We start from the raw sequence: 23,476 nt of genomic DNA, 5'->3' as shown, positions 1-23,476 counted from the left end.
GTGCGAGACTCTGCCGGTTTCTCCCGGATGGCAAAAAGCCGGACAAACTTTGTCCGGCTTTTTGCCATCCGGGAGAAATCGGCCAGTGTGTTACAGCCCTTAGGCAACAGATTTTTCTCTTGATTCACTGCTGAATGCACCTTCACTCTGCAGATTCGGATTCTCTCCCAGCAATCTTGCTTAATGCTGGGACCTGTACTAGATATACGATTGTGATCACCACTGGAACATTCACTCAGCAGCAAATATTATAAGAATGAACCTTTAGTCATCAGGCAACTACACCCTCCCTACACAGTAACCAGTGCCTGCTGTGCTCCCAGCCCAGTTTCATGGAGAGCATGCGGTGTCCAATAACAAGGGAGCCCTGCACAGAGCCAGCACTGCTATGCATCTCCGGAGCCTGCTGAGTGAATGTTCCAGTGGTGATCACACTCGTATATCTAGTACATTGTCCATACCCACCGTCGAGATTGTCAAAATATTCCAGGGAGCGCACCGCAGCAAGTATTGGGACATTTAGATCCAGAAACGTATTTAGAATGTCTTCAGTTACATGACCACCATAAGTAGATATATGGGATAAAACAGAAACAGCATTTTTAAACGGCAACTGTAGCAATAAATACCGTAAATAAAAATAAGGAACAAGCTAGTCCCAATTAGTATGATTCACTTCAGATTCCTTATAATAAAACCATAGTTTAATTCTAGCAGTAAACAACAAAAGGTAGGTAGCATAAGTAAAAGAAGGAAGAAGAGAAATAATGTCTCTTTGTTGGCGCACATGAGATAATTAAAATGTAACTTTTAATAAATCCAATAAGATTGTCCAAACACGAAATAAGACTGTAAAATACACCAAATAATACACTACACACACAGTGAATGAAATTATTTAATAAAGTTAATATTGAAAACCAAGTCTCGCTACCTGTGTCGTATCTTGTATTTATTCAATATTATTATGTCTTACTACGGATCTAAATGTAATTATTCAATGGTCTATATACAATGTAATAGTAAGACTATAATCAGTCTAATGAATTCAGTATTTAGACAATTCTCGTGTTAATTCCCAGAGATTAATTCTTATAATATAGTACTAAATGTGTGAATACTACTAGGAGTATAACATTAGTTCCCATGCAGTATAATATTGGAGACATTTTACATATGAAATTGAGCTGATGTGGCCCCTAAAATGAGTGCCACTATTGTACGGTTTGTGGCAATGAAATCTATATATATTCCTAGCTAAATCACCTGTATTTAAAGCAGTCAAAAGTTAATGTTTGGGGATTTACTCAGTGTAATATCCCTTCTCCAGTAACTGCATCTATTGTAAATGGATAACTTTGTTATTGCTAGACAAAGTCGCCAGATGTTCTACAACAATTGAGGCTCTTATCCAGTAATTACATGATATTTGTAATGCTGGTGTTATTGCATAGTACTTATTATGGCAACCCCACAGTATTATCTTTATTTGTTATAAATATATGCACATCTATCTTTCAGCAATAGCTGCACTAATTGCAAGCAATTGGAATATAGTAAATAAATGTAGTCACTGAGTGTATCTCCTGTGACTGAATTCATACACTTATTGCTCATGTATTGCCTTTATTACTGGCAACTATACATAGTGAGGACATGTAATTAAGTATACGTTACTAGCTCTTGTATTACTTCGCAAATGCTGCTATTGAATGTCCCCACCGTGAGCATTCACATTAACTCAGTTATCCCTCCAGCAGTAGGTTCAGCTATTGCAGATGGATACAAATGTAACTTTCAGCAAATAACTACTACTCACAAGTGAATACAATGTAGCTGTTAAATGGAGTCACTGAGTGTATCCCCTGTTACTGAATTCATATAAGATCATTGGGCTGCTTATATATTGTTTTAATTGCTGGCAGCTATGTGAAGCACGAACATATAAATATCAAGTATTGGCTGGCTATTTTGCCATTTAATAGGTGCTGTAGCTATTGGATTTTTCACTCTGAATTAATTTACATATACATATTAGTCATGTTCATATGCAGTTGAGGGGAGCTGCTAGTATACACAATCAAATAGGTATTAGCATAGTATATCAATATGTGCAATAGTCGGCTCTCTCTTTAGTTTTCAGGGGCGCCACTCTATTGTTCCAGCACTCTAAACTTAATGTCTCGTGTTACAAATTATTCAGTCTCACTGTACATGTGAACAGCTCTTACATAGTAATTCTATTGCAGATGGATTCAAATGTAACTTTCAGCAAATAGCTGTACTACTCGCAAGTAAATAAATTGTAGCTGTTAAATGGAGTCACTGGGTGTATACCCTGTCACTAAGTTCATGTATAATCATTGGGCTGTTTATATATTATATTTATTGCTGGCAGTTATATAAAGCACCCACATACAGAATCAAGTATTGGCTGGCTGTTTTGCCAATTAATAAGTGCTGCAGCTATTGAGTTTTTCACTCTAAAATTGATTTACATGTACACATTAATCGTGTTCACAGTTCACACACAGTTAAATGGAGCTGCTAGTATACACAATCAAATAGGTACTAGCATAGTACACAGGTTCCCAAACTCTGTCCTCAGGACCCCACACAGTGCATGTTTCTCTAACGTCCTAGTGGATGCTGGGAACTCCGTAAGGACCATGGGGAATAGCGGGCTCCGAAGGAGGCTGGGCACTCTAGAAAGATCTTAGACTACCTGGTGTGCACTGGCTCCTCCCACTATGACCCTCCTCCAAGCCTCAGTTAGATTTCGTGCCCGGCCGAGGTTGGATGCACACTAGGGGCTCTCCTGAGCTCTTAGAAAGTTATAGTCTTAGAATTTGTTATTTTCAGTGAGACCTGCTGGCAACAGGCTCACTGCAGCGAGGGACTAAGGGGAGAAGAAGCGAACTCGCCTGCTTGCAGCCGGATTGGGCTTCTTAGGCTACTGGACACCATTAGCTCCAGAGGGATCGACCGCAGGCCCAGCCTTGATGTTCGGTCCCGGAGCCGCGCCGCCGTCCCCCTTACAGAGCCAGAAGCAAGAAGATGGTCCGGAAAATCGGCGGCATGAAGACTCTGTCTTCACCAAGGTAGCGCACAGCACTGCAGCTGTGCGCCATTGCTCCTCTCACACACTTCACACTCCGGTCACTGAGGGTGCAGGGCGCTGGGGGGGGCGCCCTGAGGCAGCAATAAAAACACCTTGGCTGGCTAAAATACCTCAATATATGGCCCCAGGGGCTATATATGAGGTAAATACCCCTGCCAGAATTCCATAAAAAACGGGAGAAGAGGCCGCGAAAAAGGGGCGGAGCCTATCTCCTCAGCACACTGGCGCCATTTTTCCCTCACAGCTCGGCTGGAAGGAAGCTCCCTGGCTCTTCCCTGCAATTCTACAGTACAGTAAGAGGGAAAAGAGAGGGGGGGGCATTAAAATTGGCAGTATATACAGTATATTATATAAAAAGCAGCTATTAGGGACATAACTCAGTTAGTCCCTGTATATATATAGCGCTCTGGTGTGTGCTGGCATACTCTTACTCTGTCCCCCCAAAGGGCTTTTGTGGGTCCTGTCCTCGTTTAGAGCATTCCCTGTGTGTCTGCGGTGTGTCGGTACGGCTGTGTCGACATGTTGAATGAGGAGGCTTATATGGTGACAGAACAGAGGCCGATATATGTGATGTCGCCCCCTGTGGGGCCGACACCAGAGTGGATGGATAGGTGAAAGGTATTAACCGACAGTGTCAACTCCTTACATAAAAGGGTGGATGACGTAACAGCTGTGGGACAGCCGGCTTCGCAGCCCGCGCCTGCCCAGGCGTCTCAAAGGCCATCAGGGGCTCAAAAACGCTAGCTCTCTCAGATGGCAGACACAGATGTCGACACGGAGTCTGACTCCAGTGTCGACAAGGTGGAGACATATACACAATCCACTAGGAACATCCGTGACGTGATCCCGGCAATAAAAAATGTGTTATACATTTCTGACTTTAACCCAAGCACCTCTAAAAATGGGTTTTAGGTTTGGGGAGAAAAAACAGGCAGTGTTTTGTTCCCCCATCAGATGAATAAATGAAGTGTGTGAAAGCGTGGGTTCCCCCGTTAAGAAACTGGTAATTTATAAAAAGTTACTGATGGCGTACCCTTTCCCGCCAGGTGGATAAGTTACGCTGGGAGATATCCCCTAGGGTGGATAAGGCGCTCACACGTTTTTGTCAAAAAAGGTGGCACTGCCGTCTTAGGATACGGCCACTTTAATAGGTACCTGTTGAAAAAAAAAAAAAAAAAAACAGGAGGCTATCCTGAAGTCTGTATTTACACACTCAGGTACTAGACTGAGACCTGCAGATAGTGCTGCTGCAGCGTGGTCGGTGACCCTGTCAAACAGGGATACTAGTTGGCAAACATAAAAACATATTAAAGACGTCGTCTTATATATGGGGGATGCACAGAGGGATATTTTGCCGGCTGGCATCCAAAATAAATGTAATGTCCATTCTGTCAGGAGGGTATTAGAGACCTGTCACTGGATAGGTGATGCTGACTTAAAAAGCGCATAGAGAGCCTTATAAGGGTGAGGAATTATTTGGGGATGGTCTCTGGGACCTCGTATCCACAGCAACTGCTGGGAAGAAATAATTTTACCTCAGGTTTCCTCACAGACAAAGGTACAGTCCTTTCGGCTTCAGAAACAAATGGCGCTTCCTTTCTGTACAGAGACAAGGATAGAGGGAAAAAAGCTGCACCAGTCAGCCTGTTCCCAGAATCAAGATTCTTCCCCCGCCTCCTGTGAGGCCACACCATGACGCGGGTGCTCCACAGGTGTAGCCAGGTACGGTGGGGGGCCGTCTCAAAAATTTCAGCAATGAGTGGGCTCGCTCACAGGTGGATCCCTGTTTCTTTCAAGTAGTATTTCAGGGGTACAAGCTGGAATTCGAGATGTCTCCCCCCAGCCGTTTCCTAAAATATGCCTTGCTGACAACTCCCTCAGGCAGGGAGGCTGTGCTAGAGGCAATTAATAAGCGGTTTTCCCAGCAGGTAATACTCAAGGTGCCCCTACTTCAACAAGGACGGGGTTACTATTCCACACGGGTTGGGGTACCGAAACCGCATGGTTCGGTGTGACCCATTTTATATTTAAAATCCTTGAACACAAAAATTCAAGTTCAAGATGGAATCGCTCAGGGCGGTTATTCCAAGCCTGGACGAGGGGGATTACATGGTATCCTGGGACATCAAGTATGCTTACCTGCATGTCCCCATTTACCATCCTCGCCAGGAGTACCTCAGATTTGTGGTACAGGATTACCATTACCAAGTCCAGACACTGCCGTTTGGACTGTACATGGCACCGAGGGTGTTTTATCAAGGTAATGGCCGAAATGTTGATACTCCTTCAAAAAAAGGGAGTTGTAATTATCCCGTACTTGGACAATCTCGTTATAAGGGCGAGGTCCAAGGAGCAGTTGGTAGTCGGGGTAGCACTATTTTGGAAAGTGCTACAACAGCATGGTTGGATTCTAAACAGTCCAAAGTCACAGCTGGTTCCTATGGCACGTCTACTGTTCCTGGGGATGGTTCTGGACATAAACCAGAAATAGTGTTTCTCCCGGAGGAGAAAGCCAAGGAGTTGTCATCTCTAGTCAGAGACCTCCTGAAGCCAAAATAGGTAGCGGTGCATCATTGCACGCGAGTCCTGGGAAAAATGGTAGCTTCCTACGAAGCAATCCCATTAGGCAGGTTCCATACAAGAACTTTTCAGAGGGACCTGTTGGACAAGTGGTCCGGATCGCATCTTCCGATGCATAGGCTGATAACCCTGTCTCCAAGGACCAGGGTATCTCTACTGTGGTGGCTGCAGAGTGCCCATCTTCAAGAGGGCCGCAGGTTCGGCATACAGGACTAGGTCCTAGTGACCATGGATTCCAGCCTTTGAGGCTGGGAGGCAGTCACACAGGGAAGAAATTTCCAGGGACTTTGGTCAAGTCAGGTTATTTCCCTACACATAAATATTCTGGACCTGAGGGCCATTTACAATGCCCTGAGGCCGGCAAGGCCTCTGCTTCAAAACCAGCCGGTACTGATCCAATCAGACAACATCACGGCAGTCGCCCATGTAAACCAACAGGGCGGCACAAGAAGCAGGATGGCGATGGCAGAAGCCACAAGGATTCTCCGATAGGCGGAAAATCATGTGTTAGCACTGTCAGCAGTGTTCATTCCCGGAGTGGACAACTGGGAAGCAGATCTTCTCAACAGACACGACCTCCACCCGGGAGAATGGGGACTTCCTCCAGAAGTCTTCCAATAGGATTGTACACCATTGGGAAAGGCCACAGGTGGACATGATGGCGTCCCGCCTCAACAAAAAGCTATAAAAGATATTGCACCGGGTCAAGGGACCCTCAGGCGATAGCTATGGACGCTCTGGTAACACCGTGGGTGTACCAGTCGGTTTATGTGTTCTCCCCTCTGCCTCTCATACCAAAGGTACTGAGAATAATAAGAAGGCGAGGAGTAAGAACGATACTCGTGGATGGCCAAGAAGAGCTTGGTACCCAGAACTTCAAGAATTTATATCAGAGGACCCATGGCCTCTGCCACTCAGACAGGACCTGCGGCAGCAGGGGCCCTGTCTGTTCCAAGACTTACCGCGGCTGCGTTTGTCGGCATGGCGGTTGAACGCCGGATCCTGAAGGAAAAGGGCATTCCGGAGGAAGTCATTCCTACGCTTACTAAAGCCAGGAAAGAGGTTACAGCAACTCATTATCACCGCATATGGCGAAAATATGTTGCATGGTGTGAGGCCGAAAGGGCCCCAACAGAGGAATTTCAACTAGGTCGATTTCTGCATTTCCTGCAAGCAGGAGTGACTATGGGCCTTAAATTGGGTTCCATTAAGGTACAGATCTCGGCTCTGTCGATTTTCTTTCAAAAAGAACTAGCTTCAGTACCTGAAGTTCAGACATTTATAAAAGGAGTGCTGCAGAGTCAGCCCCCGTTTGTGCCTCCTGTGGCACCTTGGGATCTCAACGTGGTGTTGAGTTTCTTAAAATCACATTGGTTTGAACCACTAAAAACCGTGGATCTGAAATATCTCACGTGGAAGGTGGTTATGTTATTGGCCTTGGCTTCTGCCAGGCGAGTATCAAAGTTGGCGGCTTTGTCTTGTAAAAGCCCTTATTTGATTTTCCATATGGATAGGGCAGAATTGAGGACTCGTCCCCAGTTTCTCCCAAAGGTGGTGTCAGCGTTTCACCTGAACCAGCCTATTGTGGTGCCTAGGCTACTAGGGACTTGGAGGACTCCAAGTTGCTAGACGTTGTCAGGGCACTGAAAATATATGTTTCCAGAACGGCTAGAGTCAGAAAATCTGACTCGCTGTTTATCCTATATGCACCTAACAAGCTGGGTGCTCCTGCTTCTAAGCAGACTATTGCTCGTTGGATTTGTAGTACAATTCAGCTTGCACATACTGTGGCAGGCCTGCCACAGCCAAAATCTGTCAATGCCCATTCCACAAGGAAGGTGGGCTCATCTTGGGCGGCTGCCCGAGGGGTCTCGGCTTTACAACTTTGCCGAGCAGCTACTTGGTCAGGGGCAAACACGTTTGCAAAATTCTACAAATTTGATACCCTGGCTGAGGAGGACCTGGAGTTCTCTCATTCAGTGCTGCAGAGTCATCCGCACTCTCCCGCCCGTTTGGGAGCTTTGGTATAATCCCCATGGTCCTTACGGAGTTCCCAGCATCCACTAGGACGTTAGAGAAAATAAGAATTTACTCACCGGTAATTCTATTTCTCGTAGTCCGTAGTGGATGCTGGGCGCCCATCCCAAGTGCGGTTTATCTGCAATACTTGTACATAGTTATTGTTAACTAAATCGGGTTATTGTTGAGCCATCTGTTGAGAGGCTCTATTGTTTCATACTGTTAACTGTGTTTCATATCACGAGTTGTACGGTGTGATTGGTGTGGCTGGTATGAGTCTTACCCGGGATTCAAAATCCTTCCTTATTGTGTACGCTCGTCCGGGCACAGTACCTAACTGAGGCTTGGAGGAGGGTCATAGTGGGAGGAGCCAGTGCACACCAGGTAGTCTAAGATCTTTCTAGAGTGCCCAGCCTCCTTCGGAGCCCGCTATTCCCCATGGTCCTTACGGAGTTCCCAGCTTCCACTACGGACTACGAGAAATAGAATTACCGGTGAGTAAATTCTTATTTTTGCAGGTAACCCAGCAGGTGCACAGGTGTATTAATTACTCACTGACACATTTTAAAAGGTCCACAGGTGGAGCTAATTATTTCACTTGTGATTCTGTGAGGAGACCTGCAAAACATGCACTGTGTGCGGTCCAGAGGACCGAGTTTGAGAACCTGTGGTATAGTATATCAGTATGTGCAATAGTCATCTCTCATTAGTTTTCAGGGGAGCCACTCTAATATTCCAGCACTCTAAACTTAATGTCTCCTGTCAGCAACATTGCACAACAGCATTATACATTATTATTGTGTTAGATCCGTTTGCATGGTAAAATATATTCTTTACATATAATACATTAATGAGACCTGGTAGCGGCCATAGCGCCGCCGACACGTGTTTCGTTGTTTTGGACTTTTCTAGGCTTTTTCTAGAAAAAGTCCACACAAAAAAGCACATGTCGGCTGCGCTATGACCGCTACCTGGTCTCGTTAATGTATTATATGTAAACAATATATTTTACCACGCAAACGGATCTAACACAATAATAATGTATAATTCTGTTGTGCAATGTTGCTGACAGGAGACATTGGAGTAGATGTATTAAGCCTGGAGAAGGCATAAGGAAGTGATAAATCAGTGATAAGTGCAAGGTGATAAACGCACCAACCAATCAGCTCCTAACTGTCAATTTGCATATTGGAGCGGATTGGCTGGAGGGTTTATCACCTTGCACATATCACTGGTTTATCACTTCTTTATGCCTTCTCCAGGTTACTACATCTGCCCCATTAAGTTTAAAGTGATGGAATATTAGAGTGGCTCCCCTGAAAACTAATGAGAGAGCTGACTATTGCACATATTGATATACTATGCTAATACCTATTTGATTGTGTATACTAGCAGCTCCATTTAACTGTGTGTGAACACGATTAATGTGTATATGTAAATCAATTTTAGAGTGAAAAACTCAATAGCTGCAGCACTTATTAATTGGCAAAACAGCCAGCCAATACTTGATTCTGTATGTTGGTGCTTTATATAACTGCCAGCAATAAAAATAATATATAAACAGCCCAATGATTATACATGAACTTAGTGACAGGGTATACACCCAGTGACTCCATTTAACAGCTACAATTTATTTACTTGCGAGTAGTACAGCTATTTGCTGAAAGTTACATTTGTATCCATCTGCAATAGATGAAACTACTGCTGGGGGGATAACATGATAAATTACTATGTAAGAGCTGTTCACATGTACAGTGAGAATGAATCATTTGTAACAGGAGACATTAAGTTTAGAGGGGTGTAGTATGGCTGACCGGCGGTCAGGAGACTGCCGGTCAGCTTACCGACGCTGGGATGCTGGCGGGGAGGGGCGAGTGCAGCAAGCCCCTTGCGTGCTCGGTGGTGACCTGCGGTCACCACGGGTTCTATTCCCACTCTGAGTGTCGTGGACACCCACGAGTGGAAATAGTCCCTGTTGGTCGGCATGTTGGTCGGGATGGTGGAGGAGGTCATGTGACTGTCGGTCTCCCGACCGCAGGTCACATGAATACCACCCGTTTAGAGTGCTGGAACAATAGAGTGGCTCCCTTGAAAACTAAAGAGAGAGATGACTATTGCACATATTGATATACTATGCGAATACCTATTTGATTGTGTATACTAGCAGCTCCCCTCAACTGCATATGAACATGACTAATATGTATATGTAAATTAATTCAGTGGCAAAATAGCCAGCCAATACTTGATATTTATATGTTCGTGCTTCACATAGCTGCCAGCAATAAAAACAATATATAAGCAGCCCAATGATCTTATATGAATTCAGTAACAGGGGATACACTCATGCTCCTTTCACATCGCAAAACCTGCTTTTGAAACGGTTCTTTAAACGGTTCTTAAAACGGGTCTGAGCAGTTAAACCCCCTTCACATTGCATGTTGTAACCAGTATATTACCATTTCATTACCGTTTTGGTACCTTTCACACTGAACCCGTTTCTCCCATAGAAAACAGTGGTTGTCATTATAAATGGACTTTTCTGGCCCACACATTATTAATAATTATTAATTAATTAATAATTTGGATAGTCGTATGATGGAACCCAGCAGCTTGAAGCATTTTAACCATGTTTTTATATATGAGTGCATCCTTGACTGTCCCAGTTATTTGTCTGCAGATTTCCTCATCCCCTCTGATTCTTATCAGCTCCCTCACCTCTTCATCACTCCAAGTTGCCATTGTATAATATATTTGCAGTAAGAAAACGCTTCTAAACCCACTCTCATGGAGACAGCCTATCACCTCCTGTGGCTTGGAAATACCGTTTCAGAGCCTTTCACACTGCACAGTGAAACGGTTCTGAACCGGGTAGGACCCTGCTTTTTAACCGTTTCAAAATACCAGTATTTTGAAAACGGTAAATTCAAGGTGGCCCTTTCACATCGCAGCTAGAGCCGTTTAGGAAGGCTGAAAAATCGGCAATTTACTGGTTTTAAAGCTGCGGTGTGAAAGGGGTATTAGTGACTCCATTTAACAGCTACATTGTATTCACTTGTGAGTAGTACAGTTATTTGCTGAAAGTTACATTTGTATCCATCTGCAATAGATGAACCTACTGCTGGAAGGATAACTGAGTTAATGTGAATGCTCACGGTGGGGACATTCAATAGCAGCATTTGCAAAGTAATAGAAGAGCTAGTAACCTATACTTAATTACGGGTGGTCTTCAGTATGCCGGCTGTCGGGATCCCGGCGCACAGTATACCGGCGCCGGGATCCCGACAGCCGGCATACCGACACTTATTCTCCCTCGTGGGGGTACACGACCCCCCTGGAGGGAGAATAAAATAGCATAGCGCGCCACCGTGCCCGTAGCGTGGCGAGCGCAGCGAGCCCGCAAGGGGCTCATTTGCGCTCGCCACACTGTCAGTAAGCCGGCGGTCGGGCTCCCGGCGCCGGTATGCTGGTCGCCGGGAGCCCGACCGCCGGCATACCGTAGTGAACCCCTTAATTACATGTCCTCACTATAGTTGCCAGTAATAAAGGCAATATATGAGCAATAAGTGTATGAATTCAGTCACAGGAGATACACTCAGTGACTACATTTATTTACTATATCCCAATTGCTTGCAATTAGTGCAGCTATTGCTGAAAGATAGATGTGCATATATTTATAACAAATAAAGATAATACTGTGGGGTTGCCATAATAAGTACTATGCAATAACACCAGCATTACAGATATCATGTAATTACTGGATAAGAGCCTCAATTGTTGTAGAACATCTGGCGACTGTCTAGCAATAACAAAGTTATCCATTTACAATAGATGCAGTTACTGGAGAAGGGATATTACACTGAGTAAATCCCCAAACATTAACTTTTGACTGCTTTAAATACAGGTGATTTAGCTAGGAATATATATAGATTTCATTGCCACAAACAGTACAATAGTGGCACTCATTTTAGGGGCCACATCAGCTCAATTTCAGATGTAAAATGTCTCCAATATTATACTGCATGGGAACTAATGTTATACTCCTAGTAGTATTCACACAGCATTTAGTACTATGTGGGTAATTCTGAGTTGATTGCAGCAGGAACTTTGTTAGCAGTTGGGCAAAACCATGTGCACTGCAGGGAGGCAGATATAACATGTGCAGAGAGAGTTAGATTTGGGTGGGGTGTATTCAAACTGAAATCTAAATTGCAGTGTAAAAATAAAGCAGCTAGTATTTACCCTGCACAGAAACGAAATAACCCACCCAAATCTAACTCTCTCTGCAAATGTTATATCTGCCCCCCCTGCAGTGCACATGGTTTTGCCCAGTTGCTAACAAACTTGCTGCTGCAATCATTTCAGAATCACCCCCTATATTATAAGAATTAATCTCTGGGAATTAACACGAGAATTGTCTAAATACTGAATTTATTAGACTGATTATAGTCTTACTATTACATTGTATATTATAGACTATTGAATAATTACCCTAGAGCAGAGGTTCTCAAACTCGGTCCTCAGGACCCCACACAGTACATGTTTTGCAGGTCTCCTCACAGAATCACAAGTGAAATAATTAGCTCCACCTGTGGACCTTTTAAACGGTGTCAGTTAGTAATTAATACACCTGTGCATTTCCTGGGTTACCTGAAAAACATGCACTGTGTGGGGTCCTGAGGACCAAGTTTGAGAACCACTGACCTAGAGCATTTAGATCCATAGTAAGACATAATAAAATTGAATAAATACAAGATACGACACAGGTAGCGAGCCTTGGGTTTTAAATATTCACTTTATTAAATATTTCATTCACTGTGTGTAGTTAGTGTATTTTACTGTCTTATTTTGTGTTTAGACAATCTTATTGGATTTATTAAAAGTTAACTTTTAATTATCTCATGTGCGCCAACAAAGACATTCTTTCTCTTCTTCCTTCTGTACAATATAATTGTCTCTAGTAGCACCCCCGAATATCCAGTAATAAGCGATTGACTCACTGACGGATATTAGTCGTGGTTTTCTCTTTTATCTTAATACTACTAATTATTCAGCTGGTGCAGAGCATATCCCACTCCCCTATTCCCTTTATGCTCAGCACGAGTAAAAGGGAGTAAAATAAATAGCGCTTATCTGTCCACCGGTGAAGTCCAAGGTATACTGTCTGTTCCAGTGTGTTTTGTCTTGTTCTTAAGACTTCTCTAATTGTTGTGCCCTTCTTATGTAATTAACCTCTTTGTTTCAGTCCAGGTTCTGAATAATGTCTTTTACTTGTTGTATATCATTACTGATATTGTGATATTTGACTTTTTTTTTTTTTATTATTACTTTAAACCAGGATGTGGTACCAGCTCATTGAGTGTTCAGCTGCACAAGGAAGGAGTGAGTCCACTCTTTAGTATTGATTACTCTCCAGTATGCATAATGGAGATGGCACAGAGACATGCAGATGTGCCAGACATGAACTGGATGGTTATGGACGCTCGGCAGCTGCAGTTTCCTGGTGGGACATTTGACCTGGTTATTGAAAAAGGCACTCTTGATGCTATGATGGTGGATGAGAAAGATCCATGGACAGTTACCCAGGAAACTACCAGCCTAGTAGATGAAGTGCTGAGTGAGGTGAGATAAATCTGTTTTTAATATTGATGGCAGTCACATAAAATATCCATTGGAAACCACGTTTCTTTGACTGTAGTTGTTTTGTTTAAAGGTTGTTTTTACAGTAAGTTTTCGGGAAATCCTTTATTGCTTATATTGTGCTGTAATTCTTTGTTCTGTGCACTAGATGCTGCTGTTTGATAGGTAAGCTGAGGATAGAGGACCCACTACTACTAGGGTTATGACTAAATCCAAGTTGGCTAAAGGACCTCTGACGTCACCTCCACGTGACTTGAAACAACAGGAGGGATGAGCAAGGTCAGATTTTGGACCCTAAATGTACCCTTGTGGGCTCGCTTCACTCTCCACGCTTCGGCGTCAGCGGCTCGCTTCGCTCTCCACCAGGTTACTAAAGGGAGTAGTTGTAGATGTGGATAGTAAAAAGTGCTATCCCACTGGCCTCACGCCTTCCCTTGACATCAGATGTCCATTAGCCCTCTTGGATCTAGCATCATCCCTGCTACCAGCCTTTGTTGTTGTTTGTTGTAGGCATTACAGTACAGATCTCTTCCTGTTTTGTTCTACTGTTCTTTTCTTTTTGTATATTCAATTGCATGACTTCAGTATAGGCTAAATAACGTAGTTCTTGGCATGTAAAATAATTTAAAATATAGAGTTCATTCTTTAGCTTTCATGTCCTTCATTTTATTTTAGGATACTGTATGTAATGTTACAAATGCTTGTTTTTTATGGTTAAGGTTAGTGACACTATGAATGGCATAAGGTTCTACATAAAGACGGTCAGCCAAGTCCATATTTAAGTTGCTTGTCCACATCAGTCAGCATGTGAAAATTGTGTATTGGCAGGTGCTCTAGAAAATGAGCATGGTGGGAAAGGAAAAATGTCTCCAAGTCTAAACACCCTATTTTATCAAGATTTCTCTTTTACTCCTGTCATGTTTTTAATACATCATCTGGACTGTCTTCACTTCTTGTGTTTAAAACTTTGTATTACATTGGTAGAAGAAATACTGTATGCTTTCCCATAGACGTGCAGTTAGAAGGATCAACATATGTCCCATAATATAGAGTACAAATGTCATCACTGGGAGTCTTGTAGGGGTCAAAGAAAGGCTGTGCACCCTCTTGCAAAGCAAGGAATACCACTGTAAATGTGCCTGCTCTAATAAATGGGATGTCGTTCACAACACCTCCCCCTACATCCTGCCCCCTGAAGATCCCGACAGTTGGCATGCTGACTAGCAGGGACTATTCCCACTCGTGGGTGTCCACGACACCCGTAGAGTGAGAATAGAACCTGTGGCAGGAGCAGTGCACCTTTTATTCTCCAGGATGTAGATTTATTGTTACTTCTCTGTAGTCCATCACTGCCCTGTTCATTTTTAAAACCAAAATAATTTTTCCCGTCTCATGCATAGTAAAGAAATGTATAAAATATGCACTCATAACAATATCGGTCTGAGCATCAAAGGGAGCACCCAGCGGCATCCACGCTGCTTTCACAAACAGTCAGTCATATGCACTTATCAGTGCGCGATCCATTTAATTTGCCGGCTGCGGGATCCCAGCGTTCAGGATACTGATACCGGAATCCCGCCAGTCAGCAATGGCGGTGCTACGGGGACTATTCCCACTCGTGGGTGTCCACGACACCCATAGAGTGGAAATATATACAGTGGAGAGCGCACCGAGCCTGCAAGGGGACTCTTTGCACTTGTCCCGCTTCTGGCATACTGGAGGCTGGGATGCTGCTGTCGGAATATTGACAGTCGGCAATTCGGCCGCCGGTAAATCATACTGAATCCGTTAGTGCATCTTGTGTGTGCACCAGCAGATAATACAGCCTTCTCGGTCATGTGTGTGTCTAGGGAAAGATACGCTACGCAAACTGACATTGTGCTCACACAGCAGCCTATTTTTGACGTCTTTTCTGGCAGTGATTGTTACGTTTCATGTTAGTGTGTTTGGTTTCAGAATTTCTCCATTTACTTATTAAAGTATAACTTGTGCTGCTGTTTGCCTCCTAAACTTGTTTCCCTTTTTGTTTTGCAGGTTAGTCGTGTCCTCACTCCCAGCGGTTGCTTCATCTCTATAACGTTCTCACAACCACACTTTCGCATACGTCACTATGCACAACCTCAGTATGACTGGTCTGTGTCTTATGACACCTATGGAAGAGACTTCCACTATTTCCTCTATACTATGCATAAAGGGAGACGTTTGACGCCCTGTGATCTTGAGAAGGGCCAAAGTCTTCAGAAACCTTATGTTCAGGAGCAAGTATCAACTCTTCTAGAATCTGACAATGAGGATTTCCTTAGTAACATCCAAATATGACTGTGATGGGCAGGAAGCGTAAACCTCAATGGCTAATGGGTCTTGTAGTGTGAAAAAAAAAAAATTCTGAAAACTGTAAGGAAGAGAGGAATGAATTTTTATTGTTTTTTTTTTACATTTACAAAAAAATAAATAAATAAATTAAATAAAAAAATAATAATATATATATATATATATATATATATATATATATATATATATATATATATATATATTCTGTATATAATGTGTTTATAATTGTGCCTATGCCGACGGCAGAGTGCCTTTATAGTAAAAGTATCCTAGCATTTTGGAGATCTGGAGAATTTTGTTTATATTATCATTTTAATGTTTTGCTTATGTCTGAGTCGTCCTGTGTTTCTCTGGCATCCATAAGGGATATTGGGGAGACTTAGTACGATGGGTATAGCCGGGGTCCAAAGGAGCCAGTGCACTTTAAATTTCTTCACTGGGTGTGCTGGCTCCTCCCCTCTATGCCCCCTCCCACAGGCAGTTTAGAAAAAAAGTGCCCTCAGGAGAGGATGCATATCTCTGAGCTCCAGAGAGTTTTCTTCAATTTCTTTTAAACTTTTATTATTTTCGGTATACTGTTTGGGCAACAGCAGTGATTGCGCTGAGCCCCCAAAAAAGTGGGTCCCACGGACCCCTCACTTTTAAAAAATTGGGGTCCTACCTGTCCTTTTCTGGGTCCCATCGGAATGAATATTCTTATTATTCAAATATAAAAACAAGGACTTGATGTGGACTCTACTAAAGTGTTGGAAAGGGGTAACAATGCTGCTGGGCTGTGTAGTATACATGACACTTGCACCAAAGCTGTAACTAGACATTTTGGTGCACCCCTACTACACACAAAGAATAGACAGTACGCATCGCAAAAAAATTAAGGGGTGTGGCTTTGTGGAGAAGGGGTGTGGTCACATAATAGTACCAATTTACATTACATCACACACATTGCGCCAGGTAGAGCACTTATACACAGTAATTGTGGGTGTCAGTGAGGGAAGGGGGTGCTCACAGTCATCACGTATGTCAGTGGAGGGTGCCAAGGGGAGGAGTGACAATGACTGACGTAGTCAGGGCCGGATTAATGCTAGTGGGGGTCCCAGGCAACAAAGGTGTGGGGGCCCACACCAATAGAACTGACTGTGAACACTGTTGCTATCATGAGGCAGAGGGAGAGAGATTAAGACTGTGTCAGGGAGAGAAAGAGACAGAGAGGAACAAGGGAGAGAAATAAAGGGTGCCAGAGAGGGAGAGAGACTGAGATGGAGAAAGGGGGGAGCAAGAGAGGGAGAGAGTCAGGAAGACAGAGAGCGGGAGGGGGTGCGAGCAGGAGAGAGTCAGGGAGGGAGACGGAGAGAGAAGGGGGAACGAGAGAAAGGAAAAGAGGATGTCAGAGAGAGAGTCTGAAAGACAGGAGGGTGGGGGACCAAGCACGAGAGAGAGGGTGTCAGTGAAGTAGAGAGAGTCAGGAAGACAGAGAGGGTGTCAGTGAGGGGGCGAGGGAGAGTCCGGAAGACGGGGAGGGACACCAAGCAGGGGAGGGAGGCGGCAAGACAGAGTGTCAGTGAGGGGGGAGAGAGATGAATAAAGCTGGATAAACAATACCTGTTGGGCTACAGCGACAGCAGGTTGCTGATATGTGCTTCGCCCCCTTCTCCATACACCCATGAATCGCAGCATTATATCCACGAGGGGACGGGGCTTACTGTAGAGACTGAGGCAGTCTCCGTTTCAAAGACAAATTCCCACCTGTTCTGCTGGGACTCAGAGCTGGCCAGGGTACAGGGGTGCCGGACCGGGGTCAGTGTTTTCCGGCATGTAGGCACCCATGGACGACAGCCCTGTCTGCTTTTCCTATAATCCAGCTCTGTATTTAGTCCTCATCCTGCTCCGATGCTGCAGCAATGGCCACTGACGGAGTCAGTCCGCCTGAGCCCAGTGTGACACATGTAGGCACCTGCTCACCTCTAAAAACCCTCAGAGCGGGACCAGCTACATTTTGGCGCCTTCCCCTGCTTAATGCAGCAGCAGCAAGCACCCACGGCTCCTCCTGACTCACAAAACACGCTGGAAAACTGGTACAGGGTGTAGCAAAGGGGGAAAGCAACTATTGTACACAATCTGTCCTATACAGGACAGAAATAATTGGTGTCTCACTGTCATATAGTAAACTGACAGCCTCACTGGGACTGTATAGCTGGGGTGTGCTTGTTTTCTTTCTCTGTGTGTCTCCTCTCACAGTAAGGGCAGGCTTGCCAAGTATTACGGTCTGTGTGTATGTCATTGTGATTACTGTAAACATGGGTAAAACAAACTGCAGTGTATGCCACACCAGATTCTCTCCCTTATCATCTGATTCTGTTTCATGTGAACAATGCAGCCAATCTACACAGCTCAGTGAGGGGTCTGGGGGAGAGGATCCAGAGCCCTCCTGGTTAGGGGCTCTTAAGACTGATGGCTGATATGTCATCACAACTCACTGCTAATGTTCAGAAAACTCAGCTACTACAACAGGCTGTTGCAGACTTAGCTGCTAGGGCAGATGTTACACAGCCCCCTCTCTCTAACTCAGGACTACAAAAGCGTGGTTTACCTGTTCTTCTCTCTGATCCAGATCAGGAAATACAGGAGGAATGGGGATGACGTGGATCCCGTTAGTGGATATTCCGCTTCTGCTCAGGGAATTGAACCCCTCATTCTGGCTATATGGGATGTGTTAAAGCTCCCTCTAGAGGATGCTGGGTCACAGCAGTCGTTTTTCTTTACACAATACAATCCTAATGTCACTTTCTCATGTCCTAGAGGATGCTGGGGTCCACATTAGTACCATGGGTATAGACGGGTCCACCAGGAGCCATTGGCACTTTAAGAGTTTGAGAGTGTGGGCTGGCTCCTCCCTCTATGCCCTTCCTACCAGACTCAGTTTAGAAAATGTGCACGGATGAGTTGGTCACAGCTAGGGGAGCTCTACAGAGCTTTTCTAGAAAAGTTTATTTTGAAAGATTATTTTACAGAGAGGCCGCTGGCAACAGCCTCCCTGCAGCGAGGGACTAAGGGGGGGAGCAGTGTCCGCCCTGCGGGGTCTGAGCCACTGTCTCCGCTGACTGGACACTGAGCTCCAGAGGGGTCTGATCGTTCTCTGCCACAGGGGACCGCTCGCCCCAGCAGGATGCCGCCAACCCCTTACAGAGCTGAAGAAGTGGTGAGTGAGACACCGACCTCCCCCTAGCAAGCAGGGGGCTGGTGTGAAGATGGCGGCAGCGGGGAGGGAGCACAGTATTAACTGCGCTCCTGGGAAGGCTCAGCAGCACATGGCGTGGCGCTGTGAGGGGGCTCCCTGGGCCAGCACTTACCCCCTACACTGGTCCAGAAGCCTGTCGGGGTTCTCGGATCTCAGCCAGCACAATTTCCTCAGGCCAGTATAATACATGAAGTGCGGGAATACCGCGCCATTAAGGGGGCGGAGCTTCTCAGCGGACCCAGCAGCGTTTCAGCGCCATTTTCCTGCCTGCACAGCGCTGAGAAGGAGAACAGGTCCCTCCACAGCAACTCCAGCTATCTGTACATGGAACCAGGGGTTTGTAGAAGGGGGGGGGGGGGGGGAGGCTGCAATACGACTGTATCCTATTAAGGTGCACAGTCAGCGCTGAAAAGGGGTCTCCCTTTGCTAAAAGCGCTGTGTGTGGGTTGGCTCCAATCTCTGTGTCTCTCGCCATTCATGGGGGGGAAACTGTCTGCCCTCACCTGTGTGTGTGGAGTGTTTGGTGGTCTCCTTTACCTATGTCCAGGGACACTGTGTCATATGCTGCAGAGGATTTATCCTCCCAGGATAATCCCATTCCATGTAATCAGGATAGCACTGGTTTAGCACAGATACCAGCAGGGAAACCTGAGTGGTTTTCATCTATCAAATCTTGGATTTCTCAGATTTCTGACAGGGTTGCAAGTAATGAATCTGCAACCCAGGTATTACAGAGCTCTATGGCAGTATGGCCGCTTTCTGGTACCTCAGGATGCACCGCTATATACCCCCACAAACGTGCGCTTGTACATGTCACACAAGAGGGATGTGTTGAATGTTAATGATGCCACACCTGAGCAGGTTGAGGAGGCTTTTTTTACTGAAAATAAAAAAGCCTCGCTAACCTTCCCGGGGTCAAAGGAATTGAATGCTACATTTGAAAAAGCATGGGAAACCCCTGAGAAAAAATACCAGGTCCCTAAAAGGGTCCAGGTGGCGTTTCCTTTCCCTGAGGAGGATAGGAAAAAATGGGAAAACCCGCCGATTGTTGACGCATCTGTGTCCAAACTCTCAAAGAAGGTGGTTTTGCCTGTTCCAGGAGCTACTGCCTTAAATGAGCCGGCTGATAGAAAAATTGATAACACACTTAAATCAATGTACACTGCTTCAGGGGCCATATTACGTCCCACTATTGCTACTGCATGGATTGCAAAGGCAATAGTAAAATGGTCGGCTGCCTTTAATTGAGGATTTGGAAACGATGGATAGGGATGACGTTGCATTATATTTACGCAACATACATGATTCAGCAGGTTTTATGGTAGAATCCATGAAAGACCTGGGTTCCATGGCTGCAGGAATATCTTCCATGTCTGTTCCAGCTCGTCGGGGACTGTGGCTGCGCCAGTGATCGGCTGACGCGGAATCCAAAAAAAGTGGAGTCCCTACCCTATACAGGTCAGGCTCTCTTTGGGGAAGCTTAAGACACGTGGATATCCACGGCTACAGCGGGTAAGTCACCGTTTCTTCCCTCAGCAGCGCCTGCTCCGTTGAAATCTTTTTCTTCATCTGCAACACAGTCCTTTCGGCCTAACAAGCCTAGCAAGGCTAGAACGTCCAATACCATCTTTAAGGGAGGTCGAGTTAAGTCCAAGAAACCTACCGCTGCAGGTTCCCAGGAACAAAAGCCTGCTTCAGGTACGCCAAAGTCCTCCGCATGACTGTGGACCGCGTGGCCTGGAGGTGGAGCCAGTGGGAGCGAGACTCAGACACTTCAGTCACGTCTGGGTATCGTCCGGCCTGGACCCCTGGGTGATAGATATTGTATCCCAGGGATACATGCTGGAATTTCAAAGTCTCCCCCCTCATCGTTTTTTCAAATCAGGCTTACCAACTCTGTTGGCAGACAGCACTATACTACAAGACGCTGTCCAAAAACTGGTGGAGGCACAGGTCATTGTGCCAGTACCACCTCACATGCAGAACAAAAGTTACTATTCGAACCTTTTCGTGGTACCGAAACCGGATGGTTTGGTCAGGCCCATTCTGAACCTAAAATCATTGAACCCCTTTCTAAAGGAGTTCAAGATGGAATCTCTCAGGGTGGTGATATCAGGTTTGGAAGAGGGGGAATTCCTGGTATCACTGGATATCAAGGATGCGTACCTCCACATTCCGATATCGCTGCCGCATCAGGCTTATCTCCGTTTCGCATTGCTGGACTGTCATTTTCAGTTCCAGGCCCTGCCATTCGGCCTCTCCACAGCACCAAGGGTGTTTACCAAGATTATGGCAGAAATTATGGTTCTTTTCCGCAAACCAGGGGTGAACATCATTCCATATCTGGACGATCTGCTGATAAAGGCATCGTCCAAGGAGAAGCTGCTGCAGTCCATTGTTCTCACAACACGCCTCCTCAAGAGTCATGGTTGGATTCTGAACCTTCCAAAGTCACATTTGGAACCAACCCAGAGGTTGTTCTTTCTGGGAATGATCCTGGACACAGAAGTGCAGAAGGTGTTTCTTCCGCAGGAAAAGGCATTGGTGATACAAACTATGGTCCGGGATGTCCTGAAGCCAGCCCGGGTGTCGGTTCATCAATGCATTCGCCTGTTGGGAAAGATGGTGGCCTCTTACGAGGCTCTCCAGTACGGGAGGTTCCATGCGTGGACCTTCCAACTGGATCTTCTGGACAAGTGGTCGGGATTTAATCTCCACATGCACCAGAGCCCATTAACATCCTGGAACTAAGAGCTGTCTACAACGGTCTTCAGGCGGCCCCTCTTCTAAGAAATCGGGCCATTCAAGTGCAGTCAGACAACGTAACAACAGTGGCTTACATAAACCGACAGGGTGGAATGAAGAGCAGAGCAGCAATGTCAGAGGTGACAAGAATACTCCTCTGGACAGAAAAGAATGCGTTGGCGCTGTCAGCCATCTTCATTCCGGGAGTTGACAACTGGGAAGCAGACTTCCTCAGCGCAGACAATCTCCATGCAGGGGAGTGAGGTCTCCATCCGGAGGTGTTCGAGGAAATAACGGAACTTTGGGTATTACCCCAAATAGACATGATGGCCTCTCGTCTCAACAAGAAGCTTCTGTGTTATTGTTCCAGGTCGAGGGACCCACAGGCAGTGGTAGTGGACGCCCTGGTGTCTCTGTGGGTGTTCCAGTCAGTGTACGTGTTTCCACCACTCCCACTCATCTCAAGAATCCTAAAGCCCATAAGGAGAACAAGGGTTCAAGCGATCCTCATTGCCCCAGGCTGGCCAAGAAGGGCTTGGTACACGGACCTTCTGAATCTACTGCAAGAAGAGCCGAGGCCTCTTCCTCTTCGGGAGGACCTGCTGCAGCAAGGGCCGTTTGCTTATCAAGACTTACCGTGGCTATGTTTGACGGCATGGAAGTTGAGCGCCTGTTACTTGCTCAGAAGGGCATTCCAGAGAAGGTCATACCTACCCTCATACAGGCTAGGAAAGGGGTAACGTCTAAACATTAAAATAGTATTTGGAAGAAATATGTCTCTTGGTGTGAATCCAAGAAGTTTCCTACGGTGGAGTTTCAACTTGGACGGTTTCTCCTCTTCCTGCAAGCAGGTGTGGATATGGGCCTGAGGTTAGGATCTGTGAAGGTCCAGATTTTGGCCCTATCCATTTTCTTTCAGAAACAATTGGCTGCCCTCCCTGAGGTTCAGACCTTTTTGAAGGGAGTTCTGCACATCCAACCTCCCTTTGTACCGCCTACGGCGCCTTGGGACCTTAACGTGGTGTTGCAGCTCCTCCAGTTGGATTGGTTTGAGCCTCTACAGGAGGTTGCGGTCAAATTTCTTACATGGAAGGCTGTCACGTTGTTGGCCTTAGCTTCTGCTAGACGCGTGTCCGAATTGGTGGTTTTATCCTTTAAAAGCCCTTACTTGATCTTCCACGAAGATAGAGCTGAGCTTCGGCCACGTCAGCAGTTTCTTCCGAAGGTTGTGTCTGCATTTCAGTGACGTGCGGTGAGGTCAGGGCCTGGGGAGGCACTGCAGCTAAACACCCCCCCCCCCCCCCACACACACACACACACACACACACCGAAAAAAAAAAAAGTGCAGTCCCCCCCACACCACTTAAACCAGCACCAGGCAGAACCAGCCAGGGGGGGATAATGCAATAGCAGGGGAGACACTCAGTGTGGGGTCCCCCTGCCATGCCATTAAACACCCCCCAAACCAGTCAGCCCAGGGCTGGAATTCCTCGGAAAGTGGGGCCCCCAAAAAATCAAAATGGGGTCCCCCCTCCCGAGCAACAACCAGCACTGGGCTGATAGCCCAGTGCTATGCCCCGCACCCCTGGTGGCGGTGGGTGCGGGGTTCATTGTATGCTAATACTGTTCTTTACAGATGGCCTACAGATCACAGCAAGCCTGCCCCAGCATGCTGGCACTTGGAGAACCACAAGTGCCAGCATGCCCGAACATAAAGGGCCCGCTGGCACCTGTAGTCCACCTGCAAAGAATAGTAATATTGTTCTTTACAGGTGGCCTACAGGTCCCAGCAAGCCTGCCCCAGCATG

General features: G+C 45.7%; 1 protein-coding gene across 1 annotated transcript in view; it reads left to right on the top strand.

Moving 5' to 3' along the window:
• Positions 1-15,965, top strand: part of EEF1AKMT4 (EEF1A lysine methyltransferase 4) — a 32,260-nt gene extending 16,295 nt beyond the window's left edge. The window contains exons 2-3 of the mRNA XM_063916643.1: positions 13,056-13,339; positions 15,392-15,965. Of these exons, the coding sequence (XP_063772713.1) occupies positions 13,056-13,339; positions 15,392-15,676 (569 nt within the window). The 3' untranslated portion in view covers positions 15,677-15,965. The remainder of the gene's footprint in view (positions 1-13,055; positions 13,340-15,391) is intronic.
• Positions 15,966-23,476: the final 7,511 nt, after the last annotated feature.

This window comes from Pseudophryne corroboree, chromosome 4 (assembly GCF_028390025.1).
Source record: "Pseudophryne corroboree isolate aPseCor3 chromosome 4, aPseCor3.hap2, whole genome shotgun sequence".
NCBI classification, from domain to species: Eukaryota; Metazoa; Chordata; class Amphibia; order Anura; family Myobatrachidae; genus Pseudophryne; species Pseudophryne corroboree.
The sequence above is the reverse complement of the archived record's forward strand: the minus strand, read 5'-3'. Positions and strand labels throughout refer to the sequence as shown.